General features: G+C 48.8%; 1 protein-coding gene across 1 annotated transcript; it reads left to right on the top strand.

The window, feature by feature from the left end:
• Nucleotides 1–4,883: 4,883 nt before the first annotated feature.
• On the top strand, nt 4,884–16,910 carry PIGT (phosphatidylinositol glycan anchor biosynthesis class T). The gene is made up of 12 exons (XM_082359831.1): nt 4,884–5,123; nt 5,676–5,853; nt 7,638–7,765; nt 8,067–8,167; nt 8,320–8,406; nt 8,930–9,017; nt 9,126–9,223; nt 9,325–9,490; nt 10,182–10,382; nt 15,048–15,213; nt 15,330–15,413; nt 16,089–16,910. The coding sequence occupies exons 1-12, from the start codon at nt 4,937–4,939 to the stop codon at nt 16,339–16,341; spliced, it is 1,737 nt and encodes a 578-aa protein (XP_082215957.1). The 5' UTR covers nt 4,884–4,936; the 3' UTR covers nt 16,342–16,910.
• The last annotated feature ends 3,861 nt before the right edge of the window (nt 16,911–20,771 follow it).

Genomic DNA, 20,771 nt, shown 5'->3' with positions numbered 1-20,771 from the left:
TTGGTAACCTGAGGGATGTTTCATTTACAGATGTTTTATAGACATAGGGATACAACATTATCTAGAAGAAAGGAAATTCTGGCGTTTGGAAAGACAATAACCTTTCAAGTTTCAATTACCAATGCGTCTGATTCCTATACTTCCTGTCAAACCTCTCAGAAGCACCCTGGCTACTGCAGAGGCTGGGGTAGTCCTTTGGTAGGGCACCCTGCTGTCTTGATAAAATCAGGGTTATGTTACTGACAAACAAGAGGACAGCAGTCATTGGGTAGATAACTAGCAGTTTACACGTTACGACTTTGAACTTTATTGGGAGTAATGAAGGATTACAAGTGGTTGATGTTGCTTGTTAAAAAGATAATTTTTTATCTTTTTAACAATTCTGGCTGCAGTGTAGTGTAATTCTGACTGCAGTGTAGAGAACATACTGGAAGAGGACAGGCTCCAGACAGACATAACACAGTAATCCAGGCAAGAGACAACGGTGGCCTAGAAGATAGTGGTGATGATTAGCTTAACTGGGTTGAGGCAGGGTATGAACAAATAAATGACATTCATTCAATAAATATTAAAGGTCAGTGTTTAACATGTGTAAGACACTGATCTTGGCCTTGGGAATGTGGTAGTGGCACAAAAAAAGAAAAAAAAAAAGACCCCGTCCTGCTCTTACGGAGTTCAGGGTCTACTGGGGGCCCAAATGTAAAACTGCAACTAGGACTAGTGCTGGGAAGGAGTTAATAGCCTATTAAGAGAGGTCACGAGGTGTTTGCCTGGAGGAAGTGGTTTTGAGCTGAGATCTGAAGGTGGAGTAGGAGTAGTTTAGGGGGAGAATGGCTGCAAGGACTCCTGGTAGAGATGTACTGATTGGAGGGGACCAGAGTGGATGCCTGGAAACGAGGAGATGATTGCAGCCATCTAGATAAAAATGGAACAGGGTTGAGGTGGGGGGGGGTTGTAGAAAAGTGGAAGGAATGGAGAGATATTGGGGAGGCAAATTTCAAAATATTTTCATAGGTGGATGTGAGAGAGGAAGGGCTCAAGGGTGCCATCCTTGCTTCTGCCTTGTGCGGCAGGATGATTTGGAGGGTTCTTCATCCAGATGGGGAGTTTAGGAGAGCACCAGGTTTGGGGAAGAGGCCATAAATTGGGTTTTGGACATGTTGAGTTCGAGTTGCTTTTGCGACCAAGAGGACATTTTGGGTAGGCACTTGGACCCATGAGAGTGGAATTTAGATCAGAGGATCGGGCTGGAAAATCAATAGGTGAGTTATCAGTGCATAGGAGGTAAGTGTAGGTATGGGTGCAAGTGAGGTTGCCCAGGGAGAGACTGGAATAAAAGGAGGGTTATAGGACCTAGCCTTAAGGAACATCAAGTCATTTTTCATATTAGAAAAAATAAATCATTCCACCTCCCTTCATACATCAAACTATCCATGGAATCAGTGACCTTCGGCCTAAATCCCAAAGCTCTTTGTACCAACCAGGCTGAGTGACAGGGGTGCAGTCTTCCCAATAGCCCCATTTTGCTTCCACCCCTGTAGGAGGCCATTGTAAGTGACAGTTCTTAAGTGCTTTTCCTAGCACTACTGAAAAACTTGTGGGAGTTCTGTGTTCCTTTTGTCTAAAAGTGTCTGTGTCCAAGTTGAGATCATCCACTAAGCTGGGCCAGGGCCCAGCCTCATGTTAAATTTTGTGGTTTTTCTGGGTTGCCGATGACTTTGCTGCACACAGAAGACATGGTCTCTGTCCTCTTGTTCTTTGTCCCTTCCTTTGGAGTAGCGAGGCTCAGCCTCCTGTCTGACTGCGGCTGAGCCTTCTCCTGGGGTGCACCCCATAATATCCACAGCTCAGCTCTGAGGGCTTCTCAGCTCCTGGGATCTCCCCATTCTCCTCCAAGGCGAATGATGGGAAGCTAGCCTAGCTTGGTTGCTGTCAGCATGTCAACAACCCCAGGAACACAATGCTAAGATCTGTGGGGTCTGGGGCAGGGAGCCTGTCCGGGGAGAGGGATCTGCAGCCCTCTGGAGAGGTGGAATTGTTTGTGAGCCTACGGGGAGCCTCCAGTTCAGCTGCTACGAGCCCCAGCCCTGCCTGGGAAAATCTAGGGTCAGCTGAGACCCCAGGACCACTTCCTGTTTGGACAATGACCTCTTCTTCTGCCAAACCACAGGGGCTTGGCTGGCCTTCAGAGCCAGAGCCAGCACCTCCAGCTGACTGTTTTATTTGAGGCCACACAGGGCCCTTGGAGATGGGGGATGATTTGGCTCCAACTCCGAGGCAAGCAGCCCAGCTTTCAGTCTCCAAGCCACAGTGTGGTGTCTTCTGTCCATTGCATAGACTTGTCATAGACTCTGGAGAGGAGGGAAGAAGACAAACTCCTCCTGTAGAATCCTGTGCTGTGGAGGAAATAGGAGGGACCACATCTCAGGGGAAGATTCCCAAGACGGCTCACACTGTAGCAGTCCCCAGGAGTGCACTGAACTTGATACCGTGAATAGTATGGCGGTGTGGGGACAACATGGAACGGTGTTATGATGTTGTCTTGTTTGTTCATTCAAACATTACTGAGCCCCCACTATGTGCTAGCCTCCTTGCTTACGCAACAGAAACTCTAAGGTGGCCAAGAGCTTTTCCACGAAGAGACCTGGCCACAGATAATGGAACTATAACGTGGGCTGTAGCACACTAGAGAGGAAGAAGGCAAGTCTTCTCTGGGGGTGGCTGGGTTTTGAGCGATAGGGACAGGCAATTTCAAAAGGAAACAAAGCATAGAAGTACAAGGTAATCATAATCATAATAGCAACTCCCTTAAAAAATTTGTTTTTGAAGTTGATAGTGTGGACTTGAGTTCTGACTCCATCACTCACTGTGATCTTAGGCAATTATCTCAGTTTCTGTACTCAGTTTACTCATCTGTAAGATGGAGATAATAGTGCCTGCCTCACAGAGCTCTTTGAGTAAAGGTTAGTAGAGATTATTAAGGACTAACTACATTCCAGATTCTACATGTACCTAATTTCTGATCCTTACAACAACCCTGAAAGCAGGTTTATCCGTTTTACAGAGCGGGAAGACTGGCACTCAGGTTGCTAATGCTCACATGGATTAAAGGCTGGTGTGGGGATTTGAACCCATGTCTGACATCTAAGCTCATGGCCTTCCTTCTATTCCATGTCTAGTGGGGCAGGAACACTGGGTGTAAGTAGAATGAGGGCATAATGAGACAAAGACATCTTTTTGACACTTCCTCTCCAGTTGGTCAGGGCTATATCTAGGCAGACCTGGCAGACACCAAATTTCTGGTTCTTCAGAGCCAGATGGTTGCCAGTTTTACCAAAAGACTGTGTACGAAATCCTTCATGAATGTGTACCCCATTGGGCAGGTGGAAAAACCAAAGCAGGAATTGCTTGGAACTCCTACAACTCAAGTCAGCACAAAAGGGGAGAGGTGGAAAAAGATTTTAACAGATCGTTCACAAAAGAAAATATATGAATGGCCAAGAAGCACATGAAAAGCTGTTCAACATCACTAGGTACCAAGGAAATGCACGTTAAAACCACAGTGAGATACTACTACAAACACACCCACGTGGCAAAAATGAAAAAGCCCCCCAAATTAAATGTTCACCAGGACGTGGAGCAATGGGGACTCTCATACATTGTTGGTACAAGTATGAAATGACACATTTTGGAGAAAGATCTAGCAGTTTCTTGTAAAATTAAACATATACCTACTCTTTGACCACTCCTAAATATTTACCTAAAAGAAATGTAAGCATATGCCTACAAAGAAACTTGTACAGCAGCCTAGCTCATAAGAACTAAAAACTTGAAAGAGCTCAGGTGTACATGGACAGGAGAGCAGATAAACTATGGTATATTCAGACAATGTATGAATACTACACAGAAATGAAAAGACACAAACTGCTGATACATGCAAGAACATGAATGATTCTCCAAAACATTCTTCCCATGAAAGAAGCCTTTTACTAAAAGTATACATACTATATGATGATTTCATTTATACGAAGCTCTAGAACAGATTAATCCATTTTCTGGAGAAAAATCAGAACAGTGGTTGCATCTGGAAGGCAGGGGTCACAGACATTGACTGGCAAGGGGCATTAGCCAACTTTCAGGGATTTTCCAAACATATCTTGACAAGAGTTACACGGGTGTATCCATTTGTTGAACTCAATGAATGTGCACTTCAGAGTTGAGCATTTCATTGTTTGTAAATTTTACACCAAAAGAAAAATGTAAACAACTATTGAACTCTAGTTAATGATATGCATGCTGAACTATTTAAGGGGAAGTGTTCTTATGTCTGAAATTTCTTTGAAATGCATCAGAACATAAGATGAATTGGGGGAGATAGAGGCTGATATGTGATAAAACCAGTGCAGTAACATGTTAATAGTGGAATCTAGGTGATGGGGATACAGATGTTCATTGTAACAGGTATTCATCCTTTCAACTTTGTTGTATGTTTGAAATTTTTCATAATAAAAGGGTGAGTTATTTGAGGGTTTTGCAGGAAAGTTCTTGGCTAGGCTTAGGACAGGGCAAATAGAGACACGAAGCTAAGGGAGACAGGAGCCCAGCAGTGTGACCTTGCAAAAGTAATAACATTTTTCAGTCTGTTTCTTCAACTATCACGGAGGCACATTGGCGGCAGGTATCATTAAAAACTTTGTCGTGGGGAAGGGGGGTCCTCAATCCAGGTCCCAGCCACGCCACGTGCCCACTGCCCTTTGTGCCCTATCAGCACCCCTTTACACCCAGCAGCCCTTCAAAGGCCTATCCTGGCAGTCGCTGTGATAACCGCACCGCGGCTTCCGGGACGGCACCGGAAGTCGCTTCTCAGACGCTCTTCCTATTGGAGGCCGGCCTTCCGCGGAGGCGGGGCCATTGGGAGGCGGAAACAGCCGCAGGTATGGCGGCGGCAGCGCCGCTTTGTCTGCTGGTGCTGCTGCTTCTCGGGCCGGGCGTCTGGGGCCAGACAGAGCCCCCACGCGACAGCCTGCGGGAGGAGCTCGTCATCACCCCGCTGCCTTCTGGGGACGTAGCCGCCACATTCCAGTTCCGCACGCGCTGGGATTCGGAGCTGCAGCGGGAAGAAGGTGAGAAGAGGACACTGACGGGAGAAAGATATCTGTGGCACCTGCTGGGAGTGGGGTGGAGGCTAGTCTTGGGGGCGAGGACTGATCCCTGGGTGAGGTTCTGGTCCCTGGGCTTGGGGCCTGACAAAGATGGTCCTTGCAGAAGGATGGGATAGTTTTTGAAGAATCCCATTATATCAGTGAAGAAACTGAGCCCCAGAGAGGGGCAGTGACTCTTCCTGACTTCTAGACCAGTGCTCTCTCCGCAGCTCCAGGCTGCCACTCTAAACCTTTAGTTCAAACCCTCTGTTGACAACAGTGATGATGATGCTATTGACGGTTACGGTTTATCCTGGGTGGTGGGCACAGTGATAAGTTCTGTGAACGGTTTCAAGGAAGAAATTGGAGGTATAGAGAGGTAAGGCACCTGTCCAAGATCACATCGCTTGTAAGTGACTGAGTCTGGTCAGGAATTTAGATTCCTCTGACCCCAGAACTGGGGTGTATTGTTTCTTTGGGGTGGCTGAGAACCCTCCTTCCAGGATCATCACTCACCTGCTCCTCCTTCTCCAGTATCTCATTATAGGCTCTTCCCCAAAGCACTGGGGCAGTTGATCTCCAAGTATTCTCTACGGGAGCTGCACCTGTCGTTAACCCAAGGCTTCTGGAGGACTCGATACTGGGGGACACCCTTCTTGCAGGCCCCATCAGGTGCAGAGCTGTGGGCCTGGTTCCAAGACACCGTCACTGAGTGAGTGCCCACCTTGAGGCCTGTGGCAGGCCGTGGTGGGAACGTGGCAGGGCAGGTGGTGTCCTCCTGCTACTGCCCTTGGGGGCAGCAGTTCCATGGGGGTAAATATGGCATTGGAAGTAAGAAATATTATGACTTAGTGGCATTCTTTACTTTGCTGAATATACTTCCTTCCCCTAATACTTCCAGACCTGAGGTAGCGTATGCGTATATCTACAGAGGCAGATAACAAATATCTGAAGCTTACTTGGATGTAAGGCAGTAGGAAGCTGTGGCAAACTGGATAGCCTTTTAAAAGACATTCATTCACATAATAATAATAATAACAACAAAATGCCACAAGGGCCAGACAAAATATATGTGGGCTAGAATTGGCCTACAAGACACCAGATCTCTGTATGAGAAGAAGTGCTTTTATTTGGGGAGGAGTGGGTTAGGTACTGCGGTTGCACCACAGTATCCTCTTAATCCGACTGTGGGAAATCAGTAGCACGTGTATGATTAAAAAAAAAAAATTGGAGTCAGAATAGGGAGTGATGGGGACTGTGGCAGAGCTTGGGAGGACAGCTGCCACTCAGCTCCTATGGATTGTTGCCACGTGGGAATAGGGGCCTACTGTCGTCAGATACTCTCATTTTTAAAGAGTTACCAGCAATCTGGATTTTAATGTGAAAATTGGCAAGTTTAAATATCAGCAAGTAATTAAAAAATTTAAGAAATGCCACATGGGTTAATGTTGTGCACGTCGAATGAAACATGGCTATGGTTTGGGTGGAGCTTTCAGGCTTCCAGTTTGCAATCTTTATTTGAGGCCTAAGGATTGGAGCAATTGGAAAGCTCTGAACAGAGGACTATTGAAAACCCCCCAGGACGGCTCTAAGGTGATGTCAAATGAGGAGCAAACCCCACAGTAGCCAAGGCTTCCTCTCTTGTCTGAACCCTGGCTTCTTTGCCTTTTATCCCAACTGCTCTGCTGTCACTGTCTCCCCTCATAATTGCCTATAATATGGAGGTGATGTTCACAAATCTAGTTTTATTCTGTTATTAGTAGAAAGAGCAAATCTGTTTTGGTATTTCTCTAAGAAAAAAATCTAATTTAATTTGATGTTTCTGTGGGGTCCTAGAATGCTTGTTTTCCCTTGCTCAGTGAGCCTTTGTAGATGTAAGACTTCCCACCCTGAGGGTAGAACCAGGACTCACCCAGGGTATTCACAGGGAAGTTTGTCGTTTTGCCCAGCTGAGCACACCTCAGGGTGGATCAGTGAGCTGATCTCAGCCTCTGGCGTGTGGGGCATTTTGCAAAGCATTGTGGGAGGTACGTGGGTGACCCAGACTTGCTCCCTGTCCTCAGGTTGCTCACAGCCTAGTTGAGGAGAAAAGATGCTTAGGACGAGGTGCTGTTGCCACCCAGCCATTTCCCAGGAGGACCCTGGTGAGAGGCTCGGATGGTCAGAACTGCAGCAGCCCAGAAGGAGGCTGTGGTTGAGGAGGGCGGGAAGGCTTCCTGGAGGAGGGAGCCTCTTCGAAGGGGAGCAGAGAGGAGTGAGGAGGGCATTACCAGGCGGGAGGAGGAACCACCCAAGCAGAGGCCTCTGGGGATGCAGGGGTGTCCAGAGGGGAGTGAGGAAGAAGGGGCTGATTGGGGAGACCCAGGAAGCAGGCCGAGCGGGGCAGTTCCGGCTCCAGCAGCTGGCTGGCCTCGTGGCTTGGCAGCCAGCTGCAGGCTCTGAGGGAGGAAGCAGACGCAGCCCCAGGACAGTGAGCGGGTCTGTGTCTCCGCTTAGCGTGGATGAGTCCTGGAAGGAGCTCAGTAACGTCCTCTCGGGGATCTTCTGCGCCTCGCTCAACTTCATCGACTCCACCAACACAGTCACGCCCAGCGCCTCCTTCAAACCCCTGGGGCTGGCCAATGGTGAGACAGCCTCCGCGGCCCCTTCCTTCTTCCTGTTCCTCCTACCCAAGCCTTTGCCTCCTTTCCCCTCTGCTTCCTTCTTCCTCAGCAGGGCCAGGTCATAAATGCCCTGGGTGTGCAGGCCCCAGAGGAAGGTTTCCCGAGACTCTGCTGTCTCCGCACTGCCTTCTCCCAAGGGAAGATGGTGTCATCCCCGCTTCCCCCCGATCTGACACTGTTAGGGCGGTGGTGCTAGAGAGTATGTGTGGGTCCTGAGGAGGGGCGCCCCAAGAGCCTCTGCAGACAGGCTTCCGTCTCTCAGGCACGGATCACTCCTTCCTGCGCTACGCGGTGCTGCCTCGGGAGGTCGTCTGTACTGAGAACCTCACCCCGTGGAAGAAGCTCTTGCCCTGCAGTTCCAAGGTGAGGCCAGAGGGGCCTAAATGTAGGTGGGAGCCCCAGAGAGTGGATGGAGTCGGCAGATGCCCCCTCACTGCCTGACATAACCTCGGCCCCATGCCCGGCTGCCCTGCCGTGCGGGGCACTGACCTTTCCTCTCTTGCCACCTCCTCCAGGCAGGCCTCTCCGTGCTGCTGAAGGCCGATCGCCTGTTCCACACGAGCTACCACTCCCAGGCAGTGCATATCCGTCCTGTTTGCAGAGTAAGTCACGGGGAACAGGTGATGGGGGCCATCCAGGGGCTCTGAGAGAAGGTGCGGGTAAAGCACATAGCCCAGTGTCTACCAAGGGCTGAGCCAGTAGTCAGTGGGAGATGTGATGATGATTCAGGGCACTGGCCACGCACCAAGGAAACCGAGTGGTTGCCTGGCAAGCATTCACTCAGTCTTTGTCGTGGTTAAGAGTGACAGCCGTGTGGGTGCAGCTCTAGCTCAGCCACTCACCAGCTCACTTGACCTTGAGTGAGTTATTTTATTTCCCTGGTTTTCTCATCTGTCAAATGAGAATAACAGTACTATCAGTTCCTCTGGTTGTCGGCAATGGTTCATCCCAGTGATGCGCATAAAGCTGCTGGCACAGGGGCAAGTGCTCGGTAGTGGATGGTAGCAAATTGATGGATGGGGAGGTACAGAATAGACAAGGGATTGAATCTGGGTAGTAGTCCCTGGGGCTGTGTGGCTGGGGGAGTGGCAGGTCCTCACTGCTGCCTTCTGGCCCTCGTGGTAGGATGCACGCTGTGCCAGCATCTCCTGGGAGCTGAGGCAGACCCTTTCCGTTGTATTTGATGCCTTCGTCACGGGGCAGGGGAAGCAAGGTAAGCTACCTTGGCAGCCCATCTCTGCCCACCCACTGCCAGCCCCACCCCATCTACGCGGAGCAGGCCTAGTCCTGCCCCTGCTCAACCCCTCTCTCCGCTCCTCAGACTGGTCCCTCTTCCGGATGTTCTCCCGAACCCTCACAGAGCCCTGCCCCCTGGCTTCGGAGAGCCGAGTCTATGTGGACGTCACCAACTATAGCCAGGTACTGAGACTAAGGCCTCCACCCACACACATCGCCCCCCCCAGCCCCCAAGGCCAGCCTGCCCCTCTGCTCGCTTCTCAGCCCTGCCGTTGTGTCCCCAGGACAATGAGACATTGGAGGTGTACCCGCCCCCGCTCACCACATACCAGGATGTCGTCCTGGGCACCCGGAAGACCTATGCCGTCTACGACCTGCTGGACACGGCTGTGATCAACAACTCGCGCAGCCTCAACCTGCAGCTCAAGTGGAAGAGACCCCCAGGGAATGGTGGGTGGGAGGTGGGTGGCTGCAGCCCCCATAGGCTACAGAGGGTTCAGCTCGTGGGGGAGACTCACAGTCCTGCCTCTTCACCGCGAGGTAACAGGCTTGTGTTTAGACCCAGAACTCTTGAGTCAGACGTCCTGGTTCTAACTCCACCTCTTCTAAGCTCTGTGCCCTTGGCAGGTTCCTAACCTTACTGCCTCGTCTTGAAAGCGGGGACAGTAATACCTAGCGGATCAGATGAGGTAATTAATGGAAAACATGGAGGTCATTCATGCATTCATTCATTCAGTCAACAAAATTTTTTTTGAAGACAGAAGTGCCCTGCTTTCGAGCAACATTAACATCTGATAGTTGAAGCAGGCATCAAACAATTGCGATTATGTTCAGTGTTACCAAAGGAAAAGTGTGGAATGTTGTGAGGAGCACTTGGTTTGGGTTGGAAGGGGCACAGAGCTCGGCCTGTATAAGTACTTAGTAAATATTAGTAATTCTGTTCTCATTGCTGTGGGTTGGGGCAGACAGGGATGGTTCCAGAATGCAGGTTTCCCAGTTCTGATGGCGAAGCATTACCCCCTCCCCTCCCTGGCTTTGAGACTCTGAACCTGGCCCAGGGAGTGAAGGTGGGGAGTGACGCTTTTTTTTTTTTTTTTTTTTAAAGGAGTGGTTAATTAACTGTTGACTTTTCTCTGAGCAGAGGCCCCACCCACGCCCTTCCTGTACGCCCAGCGGTACGTGAGCGGCTACGGGCTGCACGACGGGGAGCTGAGCACGCTGCTGTATAACACCCACCCGTACCGGGCCTTCCCCGTGCTGTTGCTGGACACCGTGCCCTGGTACCTGCGGCTGTACGTGCACACCCTCACCATCACCTCCAAGGGCAAGGAGAACAAACCAAGTGAGTGCCGAGTCCCGAACCAGCCCCCCACCCCCCCCTCCAGGTCCCCCAAAGCCTCAGTTCTCAGCGTCATTCCGGAAGTGCCTCGGCAGTCTACAGAGGCATCACGAGTTAGGAATAGTTTGAGAAATGGAAAGGGTAACCTCACCAATGCCAGATCTGGAAGTATTTATAAAGCCGAAAGAGTTAAACCACATAGTTCTGGTGACTCTTAATAGGACTTGATAAGGGCAGGAGTTTCCATATCTTTTTCATTTGCTTCCTCCTGCTTCCTGGTGCTCTGGGCACATGTTTTTGTTTTCTGATGATTCATAGGCTCTTTCAGGTGGAGAAAGCGTTAGCAAGAAAAACAGAGTACTGGAAACAAAGAAGATAACAGCTGGAGTAGATGGTTTTGCTTCCTCGGGTGGGGTAAAGAGGTGTGATTTTTAAAATTTGTTTTTATTTTCTATTATTTTTCTAAGGAGGAGTTAATATTTACTGAGTGCTTTCTAAGAGATGCCAGGCATAGCACAAAAGCACTTGTTTTCCTTTGGAATGGAGGGAGACTAGTAATACAGAAGAAGACTTCCTAGGAAGAGGTTACAGCACATCCCAAACAGCTAGACTTACAATCTTCTCTAAACCCGTCTGTTGTTTCCCATATTTTCAAGCCTGTGGTTAATAGTTATACTTATTTTCAGCCCCACTATCTGTACCACCTTCAAAATCTCTACTTCGAACATCCTACCTATGTATTTCGTAGGTTTTTTTTTTTTTTTTTTTTTTTTTAACCTTTCACTCTGGAAAATTTCAAACACATACCCAAATACAATAGTGTAATGAACCCCCATGTACCCATTATCCAGCCTCAGCAGTCTCCAGATTCATATCCTATTTTTTGTTTGTTGTTGTTGTTGATGTCTTTCTTCCAGTTTTATTGAGATATAATTGACATATAACACATTATAAGTTCAAGGTGTTCAGCATACTCATTTGACTTACATCCATCACGAAATGATGACCACAGTAAGTTTAGTGAACATCCACCGTCTTGTACAGATACAAAATTAAAGAAATAGAAAAAAAAGTGTTTTTTCCTTGTGTTGAGAACTCTTAGGATTTACTCATAACAGCTTTCATACATAATGTACAACAGTGCCTATTATATTTATCATGTGGTACATGACATCCCTAATTCTTATCTTAGAACTGGAAGATTGTGCCTTTTGACTGCCTTCGTCCAATTCCCCTTCCCCCTACCCCTCACCTCTAGTAACCACAAATCTGATCTTTTTCTATGAGTTCGTTTCTTTCTTTCTTTCTTTCTTTATTTGGCTGCAGCGGGTCTTAGTTGTGGCACGCGGGATCTTTGTTGCCGTGTGCGAGATCTTCGTTGCGGCATGCAGGATCTTTAGTTGCAGCATGCAAACTCTTAGTTGCGGCATGTGGGATCTAGTTCCCTGACCAGGGATGGAACCCAGGCCCCCTGCATTGGGAGCACAGAGCCTTAGCCACTGGACCACCAGGGAAGTCCCCTTTTTTGTTTATTTTTGAAGTATAATTGACCTATAACACTATGTTAGTTCCTGGTGCATAACATAGTGATTCAGTGTTTCTGTACATTTCAAAATGACCGTCATGATGAGTCTAGTTACCATCTGTCACCATACAAATATTATATGTAGTTTGACTATATTCCCCACCCTGTGCATTTCATAACCTGTGATTCATTTATTTTGCTACTGAAAATTTGTACCTCTTACTCTCCCTCACCTATTTCTCTCCTCCCCCCCACCCCCCCCAGCCTCTGGCAACCACCTGTTTGTTCTCTGTATCTCTGACTGTTTCTGTTTGGTTATGTTCGTTCATCTGTTTTTATCTTTTAGAGTCCACATATAAGTGACATCATACAGTATTTGTCTTTGTCTGATTTATCTCACTTAGCATAAGATCCTTTAGGTCCTTCCATGTTGTTGCAAATGTCAAGATTTCCTTCTTTTTTATGGCTAATATTCCATTGCTTATATGTACCACATCTTCTTTATCCATTCGTCTATCAATGAGCACGTATGTTGTTTCCATATCTTGGCTATTGTGAATAATGCTTCAGTAAATGTTGGGGTGTATATATCTTTTTGAATTAATGTTTTCATTTTCTTCAGATAAATGCCCAGGAGTGGAATTGTTGGATTGTGTGGTAGTTCTATTTTTAATTTTTTGAGGACTCTCCCTGCTGTTTTCCATAGTGGCTACACCAATTTACGTTCCCAGCACAGTGCACCGGGGTTCCCTTTTCTCCACATACTCACCAACACTTGTCATTTGTTGTCGTTTTTTGTTTTTTTTTTTGTCTGTGTTGGGTCTTTGTTGCTGTGTGCGGGCTTTTCTCTAGTTGTGTAAGTGGGGGCTACTCTTCGTTGCGGTGCACGGGCTTCTCATTGCGGTGGCTTCTCTTGTTGCGGAGCACATGGGCTCTAGGCACATGGGCTTCAATAGCTGTGGCTCACGGGCTCAGTAGTTGTGGCCTGTGGGCTCAGTTGTTGTGGGTCACGGGCTTCAGTAGTTGTGGCACCTGGGCTCAATAGTTGTGGCTCGTGGGCTCTAGAGCACAGGCTCAGTAGTTGTGGTGCACGGGCTTAGTCGTTCCACAGCACGTGGGATCTTCCCAGACCAGGGCTCGAACCCGTGTCCCCTGCATTGGCAGGCGGATTCTTAGCCACTGTGCCACCAGGGAAGTCCCTATTTGTTGTCTTTTTGATGATAGCCATTCTGACAGGTATGAGGTGATAATCTCATTGTGGTTTTGATTTGCATTTCCCTGATGATCAGTGATGTTGAACATTTTTTTGTGTGCCTGTTGGCCATCTGTATGTCTTCTTTGGAAAAATGTCTATTCAGGTCCTCTGCCCAGTTTGTAATTTTTGTTTTTCTTTGACGTTGAGTTGTATGTGTTCTTTGTATAGTTTGCATGTTAACCCCGTGTCGGATACATCGTTTGCAAATACCTTTCCCATTCAGTAGGCTGTCTTTTCATTTTGTTGATAGTTTCCTTTGCTGTGCAAAAGCTTTTTAGTTTAATGTAACCCCATTTGTTTATTTTTGCTTTTGTTTTCCTTGCCCGAGGAGACATACCCCCCAGAATATTGCTAGGTCAAAGAGCATACTGCCTATGTTTTCTTCTAGAAGTTTTATCATTTCAGGTTTTACATGTAAGTCTTTAATCCGTTTTGAGTTTATTTTTGTATATGGTGTGAGAAAGTAGTCCAGTTTGATTCTTTTGCGTTTAGCTATCTGGTTTTACCAATACCATTTATTGAAGGGGCTGTCTTTTCCTCATTGTATATCCTTGCCTCCTTTGTCATAGATTAATTGCCCATATAAGTGTGGGTTCATTTCTGAGCTCTCTTTTCTGTTCCACAGCTTCCCATCATTTTTGTTTCATCTCTCCCTTTATTTATTTATTTTTTGGTTTGGTTATGTTTCTGCTGAAGTATCTTAAATTCTAGACATTGTATCAATTCACCTTTAAATACTAAAGTACACAAATATATAATCTATCATTGTCACTCCTGTTTCCCCAGTGTTCTTGAAAATAATTTAATAGTTGGTTTGTTTGAATTGGACCAAAATAACCTCGTCACATTACGTTTGCTTGATATGCTCTTAAGTTTCTCTCCCTCTCTTTTTTAAAGTAATAGACTACTTTATTTTTTTAGAGCAGTTTTAGGTTTATAGAGAAGTTGAGCAGGAAGTACAGGGCTCCCGTATACACTCCCCCTCACCCCCATTTCCCTTGTTATTCACGTCTTGATTGGTATGGTACTCTTAAATCTCCTTTCACCTCTAAAACAGTTCCCAGGCTTTTTTTTTTGTACCTATTTGTTGGCAAAACTGGGTCATTTGTTGTATAGGATGTTCTACATTCTGGATTTGCCCGTGTTTAACATGTTCCTCTGTCCCTTGTGTATTCTTGAGTATCAGTGGTTAGATTTAGAAATTTGATTAGATTCAGGTCTTATATTTTTGGCAAGAAAACTTCCCAGGTGGTTCTGTGGACTCCCTGTCACATCACGTGAGGCACCTGATGTCTGGTGGCCCAGTTTTCATGATGTGAAGATGGATCAGGTTGAACACGTCCTGGGATGGCTGCCCTGGAAACACCTTTTCCCTTTTCTGCGATCCTCCTCCCTCCTGTGAGCCTGCCTGGCTTCTGTGATCCAAAGCCCTCCTTCTAGGCACCCCGATCCAGGCCCCGGGGCCTTGAGAGGTAGGGATGAGAGGTGTAGGTAGTCTGAGCCCAGGAAAGAGCTATGGGTGGGATTTCCCTGGTGGCGCAGTGGTTAAGAATCCACCTGCCAATGCAGGGGACACGGGTTCGAGCCCTGGTCCGGGAAGATCCCACATGCCGCGGAGCAACTAAGCCCGTGCGCCACAACTACTGAGGCTGCGCTCTAGAGCCCACGAGCCACAACTACTGAAGCCCGCGCGCCTAGAGCCTGTACTCCGCAACAAGAGAAGCCACCATAATGAGAAGGCTACGCACTGCAACGAAGAGTAGCCCCCGCTCGCCCCAACTAGAGAAAGCCCGCGCGCAGCAACAAAGACCCAACGCAGCCATAAATAAATAAATAAATAAAATTAAAAACAAAAAAAGAGCTATGGGTGGCCCCTACCTGTCCCCAGGTTACATCCACTACCAGCCTGCCCAGGACCGGACGCAGCCCCACCTCCTAGAGATGCTGATTCAGCTACCGGCCAGCTCGGTCACCAAGGTCTCCATCCAGTTTGAGCGGGCGCTGCTTAAGTGGACTGAGTACACCCCAGACCCCAACCACGGCTTCTATGTCAGGTGGGCTCCCCCGACCTGCTGCCCCCACCCTCCTGACCCACCCTCTCTGCCACTTACCCTTGACGGAGGAGCCGTGAGGAACACGGCTCACAGAATACCTGTCTGCTTCTCCGCAGCCCATCTGTCCTCAGTGCCCTCGTGCCCAGTGAGGTGGCCGCCCAACCCGTGGACTGGGAAGAGAGTCCCCTCTTCAACACCCTGTAAGTGTGACCTCAGCCGCTGGGCGTCCGGGTGACACCAGCACAGAGGGTCAGGTTCCTGCGGGGTGGGCTGGGGCTAGATGCTGCCTCTTCCAAAGTAATAAGTAGGTTCACTGAGTCCTAATTAAAATCCTAGTGGTCGCTAATATTTGTACAGTCTTTATGGAATGATCCTAAAGAGCTTCTAGGAGAATCAACAGGTGAGAAGCGCGCTATGTATAGCCCAAGTTTACTCATTATTTCTCTTAACAAATATTTAATTGAGCGCTTATCAGATGCCAGGTACTTCAGAGAGCACCATGTGTACCACAGTAAACAAAACAGACTTGCCCCTGCCCTTCTCGTGCTCAGTCTAGAGGGGAGCTGCTGGGGTCACTGGGGAGTAATCTGGCGGGTAATTCAGGAAGGCTGCTTTGAGGAGGTGGCCTCTGGCTGAGACCAGAAGGCTAAGGAAGAAGCAGCCAAGCGAAGGCAGGGTCCCTTCCCTCTCCCTCAGCACACCGGAGCTGCTCTCCCGTGATCAGATTTCTGTGTTGAGCTTTACAAGGCTTTGAGGCTAAGAAGGCTTTGAAAACCCTTACTGCCAAGACTGGCCCGGTGCGGCCCGAGGAGGGGGTGGCGAGACGGCGCCGGGCAGCAGCGGGTCCAGCCTCACCTCTCCCTCCCAACCCCCAGCTTCCCAGTCTCCGACAGCTCCAGCTACTTCGTGCGGCTCTACACGGAGCCACTGCTGGTGAACCTGCCCACGCCGGACTTCAGCATGCCCTACAACGTCATCTGCCTCACGTGCACGGTGGTGGCCGTGTGCTACGGCTCCTTCTACAACCTCCTCACCCGAACCTTCCAGATTGAGGAGCCCAGCAAGGGCGGCCTGGCCAAGCGGCTGGCCAACCTCATCCGGCGCGCCCGAGGCGTCCCCCCGCTCTGAGGCACGCCCTCCTCACAGCCGGGCTGCTCTTTCTCTCCGAGGTGGGCGGTGACTGACCCCCCCAAGGCTCTGTCTGCCGCTTGCCCTCCCCCGAGGCAGTTCTTGAGCCAAGCTGACCCCTGGATTGGGCCAGGGCCTAGAGTGGCGCTGTCAGGACAGTAGCCACGAGCCAGATGTGTGTTTGAATTGAAATTAATTTAAATTGAAAGTGTACTTCCTCAGCCGTACGAGCCCCATTTCAAGGGCTCGGTAACCGGAAGTGATCAGCAGCTGCAGTCCTGGGCAGCGTGGGCAGGTGTCGCCACCACTGCGGAAAGTTCTGTTACACGGTGGCCTGGGCAACAGGGTGTGCTGAGGAGTTCGTATGCCCTGCGGTAGGTGGAGTTTACTGGGTGTGGAATAAAAAGTGCGTAATTCCTTGGTTCTTTGCCTCCTGTCCCTGAGGCCTGGGAAGAGCTGGGGACTAGGCCGTGTTTGCTGGGTGCCTGAGCAGGACCTCCTACCCCATCCCCTACTCCCCACCAAAGAAACAACCAACCCACCAAATAAAATTCCCCTACCTCCTCCCACCCCTGCCAGAAATTCCTTCTCGTCTCCTGCTTCTCTCCTCGCCCACCATCGTCTGACTGTAATTCCCAGAACTCCCTGGGTTTGGCTGGGAGTGTTTTATGTCAACATTTCCATGACCATGAAAATGAATCATCCTGCGCCTTTTAGGAGCCCTGAGAACCAGTCCCATATCACCAAGGGTAGGGCTGGAGAGACGGAAGAGCTCTGCGTGGTGGTTTTCCAACCAGACTGCATATTAGAATCATCTGGGGCTCTTGTGAAATAATGCAGATTCCTGGGGTCCAGACCCTGTGAATTCAGTCGTTCTGGGTGTAGCCTAGCCTTTGAGTTTTTATGTTTTTATCAGGCTCCTCTGGAGCTTCTGTTGCAGGTGGTCCTTAGACCACCCACAGGCTTTGAAACCCACCCCTGCCTACCTCTCCTGGTTGTATAACCCTGGATTCCTGTAAAACAAGTCTTTAGGCAGATGTCTGCCCTGCCCCCATCATCTGTCTCTTCTTCTGACACACTTGGCATCAACTGTATAAGCTACTTGTGGTCTGCCCCTCCCTCCCCCGGTTCTCCCATCATAGTGGTTTGGTGGATTGCCCATCAAACAGAATGCCCTGCTCCACCAACCACACGCCCCCCTCAACTGCTAGGTTCACTCTGACTGACAAAACCAGGTGAGATGTTGCTTCCTCCAGGAAGTCTTCCCTGATACACCGAGCTGCTGTGTGCCCCTCCCCTCCTTGGAGTTAGCTTTCATGTTCCTTATCGCCCTGGCTGTTACTGTCCTTTAACTTCCATTAGACTAGGAGCTTCCTGGAGGCACAGGGGCTATCCTCCATCTGGATCTGACTGCACTCAGGACAAGTTGTAAGTGCTCAGTCAACGGATGTAAATGTATGAATGGGTGTGGGCTATTCTGGCTTGGGGTCTGGGGTCTAGAGGTAGGGATGAGTAGGGTGAGGGGCTTTCTAGAAACCCCACAAGTATGAGTGCAGAGTCTTTAACACAGTAGGATTGGTCATGTCTGTACAGCTAACATAGATGGGGCTGTTCAGGTTACCTCTGAAGGTTTTCCAAGAGCCTCTAGAACATACAAACGACGTGTGTGTGTGTGTGTGTGTGTGTGTGTCTAGGAAGGGAGGTGATGTGAGTGAGCTAGTCCAGACCGTGGGCAAAAGCAACTGGGTCAAGATGCTTTTACTCAAGTTTACTTCCAAGCAGTGAATACGCAGGGTGTAAGTGAGATAAGAATGCAGGTGGGTAGATAAGGGAAGTGGTCTTGGCTGCCTGCATGGAGCAGGGTGTCTGCCAAGTCAGAAGAGCACAAAGTTGTGGCCTGGCTATCTTTTATACCCCCAGCCAAGTCAGCACCTAGAAATGCCCTCCACTACCATGTCTTATGTAATCAGTGTACAGACAGCACCCCATATCGTTAGTCTAGACCTCCTCCCTGAATTCCAGATTCATTTACCCAGCTGCCTACTTGCCATCTCCACTTGGATGTCTAAAGGCATCTCAAATTCAATATCCCCAAAACCAAACTTCTGATAATCTCCACCCCCACCCCAAACTTGCTCACCCATCGTCAGCTCACCTCTGCTAATGGTAGCTCTCAGCTTTCCAGTTGTCCAGACCAGAAACCTTGACTCATCCTTGATCCTTCTTTTCATTCCCCATTGTGCTCTGTCAACAAATCTGTTTGCTCTCCCTTCAAAATAAATGCAGAATCCAACTCCTCTCCACCACCTCCACCATCAAGTTATCGATGAGGTCTTCCTGGCCACCCCGATTTTAAATTGCTGCTCCAGCTACCAACTCACCACTTGCCTGTCTTGTTTTCCTCTGTAGCCCTCACCACCATCTAACGTGCTGTGTGTCTTACTTATCTTGTTTATTAACAATTACTTTCTCTATAAGGGCCAGGATTTGACTTTTGTAGCTGCAGTGTCTGGAACAATGCCTGGCATGTCGTTAAGGCTACCCTCACTCTTATCTTCCAGAGCTCAGTCTCTGGTAACAGTTCAGAACACGAAAGAGAGTGGGGAAATAAAGAGAAAAGCATGCCCTTTGTCTCAAATATATATGAACTCATGTCTATTTAAGTATTTCAGGCCTTGGATAAAGCCCAAGGGTCCATTCAACTTTTTTTTTTTAAGTTTTTTTCTTTTAATTAATTAATCAATTAATTATTTTATTTTTGACTGCATTGGGTCTTCGTTTCTGTGCGAGGGCTTTTTCGACTTGCGGCGTGCGGGGGCCACTCTTCACCGCGGTGCGCGGGCCTCTCAGTGTCGCGGCCTCTCCCGTTGCGGAGCACAGGCTCCAGACGCGCAGGCTCAGCAGTTGTGGCCCACGGGCCCAGTCGCTCCGCAGCATGTGGGATCCTCCCAGACCAGGGCTCGAACCCGTGTCCCCTGCACTGGCAGGCAGACTCCCAACCACTGCGCCACCAGGGAAGCCCCAAGATTTTTTTTTGATGTGGACCTGTTTTTTTTTTTTTAGTCTTTATTGGATTTGTTACAGTACTGCTTCTGTTTTATGTTTTGGGTTTTTGGCCGTGAGACATGTGGGATATTAGCTCCCCGACCAGGGATCAAACCCGCACCCCCTGCATTGGAAGGCGAAGTCTTAACCACTGGACCGCCAGGGAAATCCTGGTCCATTCAACTTTGGATTCCCACTTTGAGCCTAGGGCAAGGCTGGCTTCTCAGCATGTCCTTCCTGACATGATTTCACATGATCTAGATTGGCTCCTGGGCAATAGGACATCTGAAAGGGATGGAGGTGGGAAGGGCACACCAAGGGTACCAGTGACATCACCAGGACAGGGATCTAGTCTAGGGATTCCAGGTTCTGGCTTCTAGTATTGCTCTTTGACTTTGCTCAGCAGTTTCCCTTTCAGCAAGAGGAAGTGGTTAGATTAGACGCAGGACAGGAGGAGACGGTTACAGGTGGTGGTAGGCATGGTGGTCAGGCAGACCCGTCTGGTTTTCAAAAATGTATATAAGAGTGGAATATTATTTAGTCTGTAAAAGGAAGGAACTTTGGGGACTTCCCTCGTGGTCCAGTGGTTAGGACTCCACGCTTCCACCGCAGGGGGCACAGGTTCAATCCCTGGTTGGGGAACTAAGATCCCTCATGCTGTGCGGAGCAGCCAAAACAAAACAAAACCAAAGAACAAAAACCAAAAAAGGAAGGAAATTTTGATACAGGCTACAACATGGATGAACCTTGAGGACATGATGCTAAGTGAAACAAGCCAGTCACGAAAGGACAAATACTGTGTGATTCCACTTAGGTTCCTAGAGCAAACTCACAGAGACGGAAATTAGAGCGGTGTGTCCAGGGATTGCGGGGAGGGCAAAAGAGGAGTTAATTTTTAATGGGTACAAGTTTCAGTTTGGGAAGATGAAAAAGTTCTGGAGGTGGGTGGTGGTCATGTTAGCACAACAGCGTGAGTATACATAATGCCACTACGTTGTACACTTAGAAATGGTTAAAATGGTACATTTCGTGTTGTATGTATTTTACCACAATTTTAAAAATATGTAAAAATTTCATTTTTCCAGTATCCCTCTGGGTGGAGAGGGGAGTGCCACCCTAGCTGGCCAAGATTCCCTGAATTTCCACCCCTCTCCACACTCCTCCAGGCCATGGTTCCTGCCGGGCAGGAAGAACCTTCTGGCTCATCCTGCAGCCCCGGGCAGGAAAGAGCAGCACGCCAGGATCTGGGGACAGACACTCAAGGTCCCCAAATTTCCATTCCGTCTGGCTTGCATGAGGACCCCTGGCGATAGGGGAACTTGTGTCCTCTGTCCTCATCTTCATTCTGGGGACAGAGGGCAGTGCGGGTCTGAAGGAGGTTACGG

Source organism: Balaenoptera borealis (genome assembly GCF_965194805.1).
Source record: "Balaenoptera borealis genome assembly, chromosome: 16".
In the NCBI taxonomy this organism is placed as follows: domain Eukaryota; kingdom Metazoa; phylum Chordata; class Mammalia; order Artiodactyla; family Balaenopteridae; genus Balaenoptera; species Balaenoptera borealis.
The sequence above is the reverse complement of the archived record's forward strand: the minus strand, read 5'-3'. Positions and strand labels throughout refer to the sequence as shown.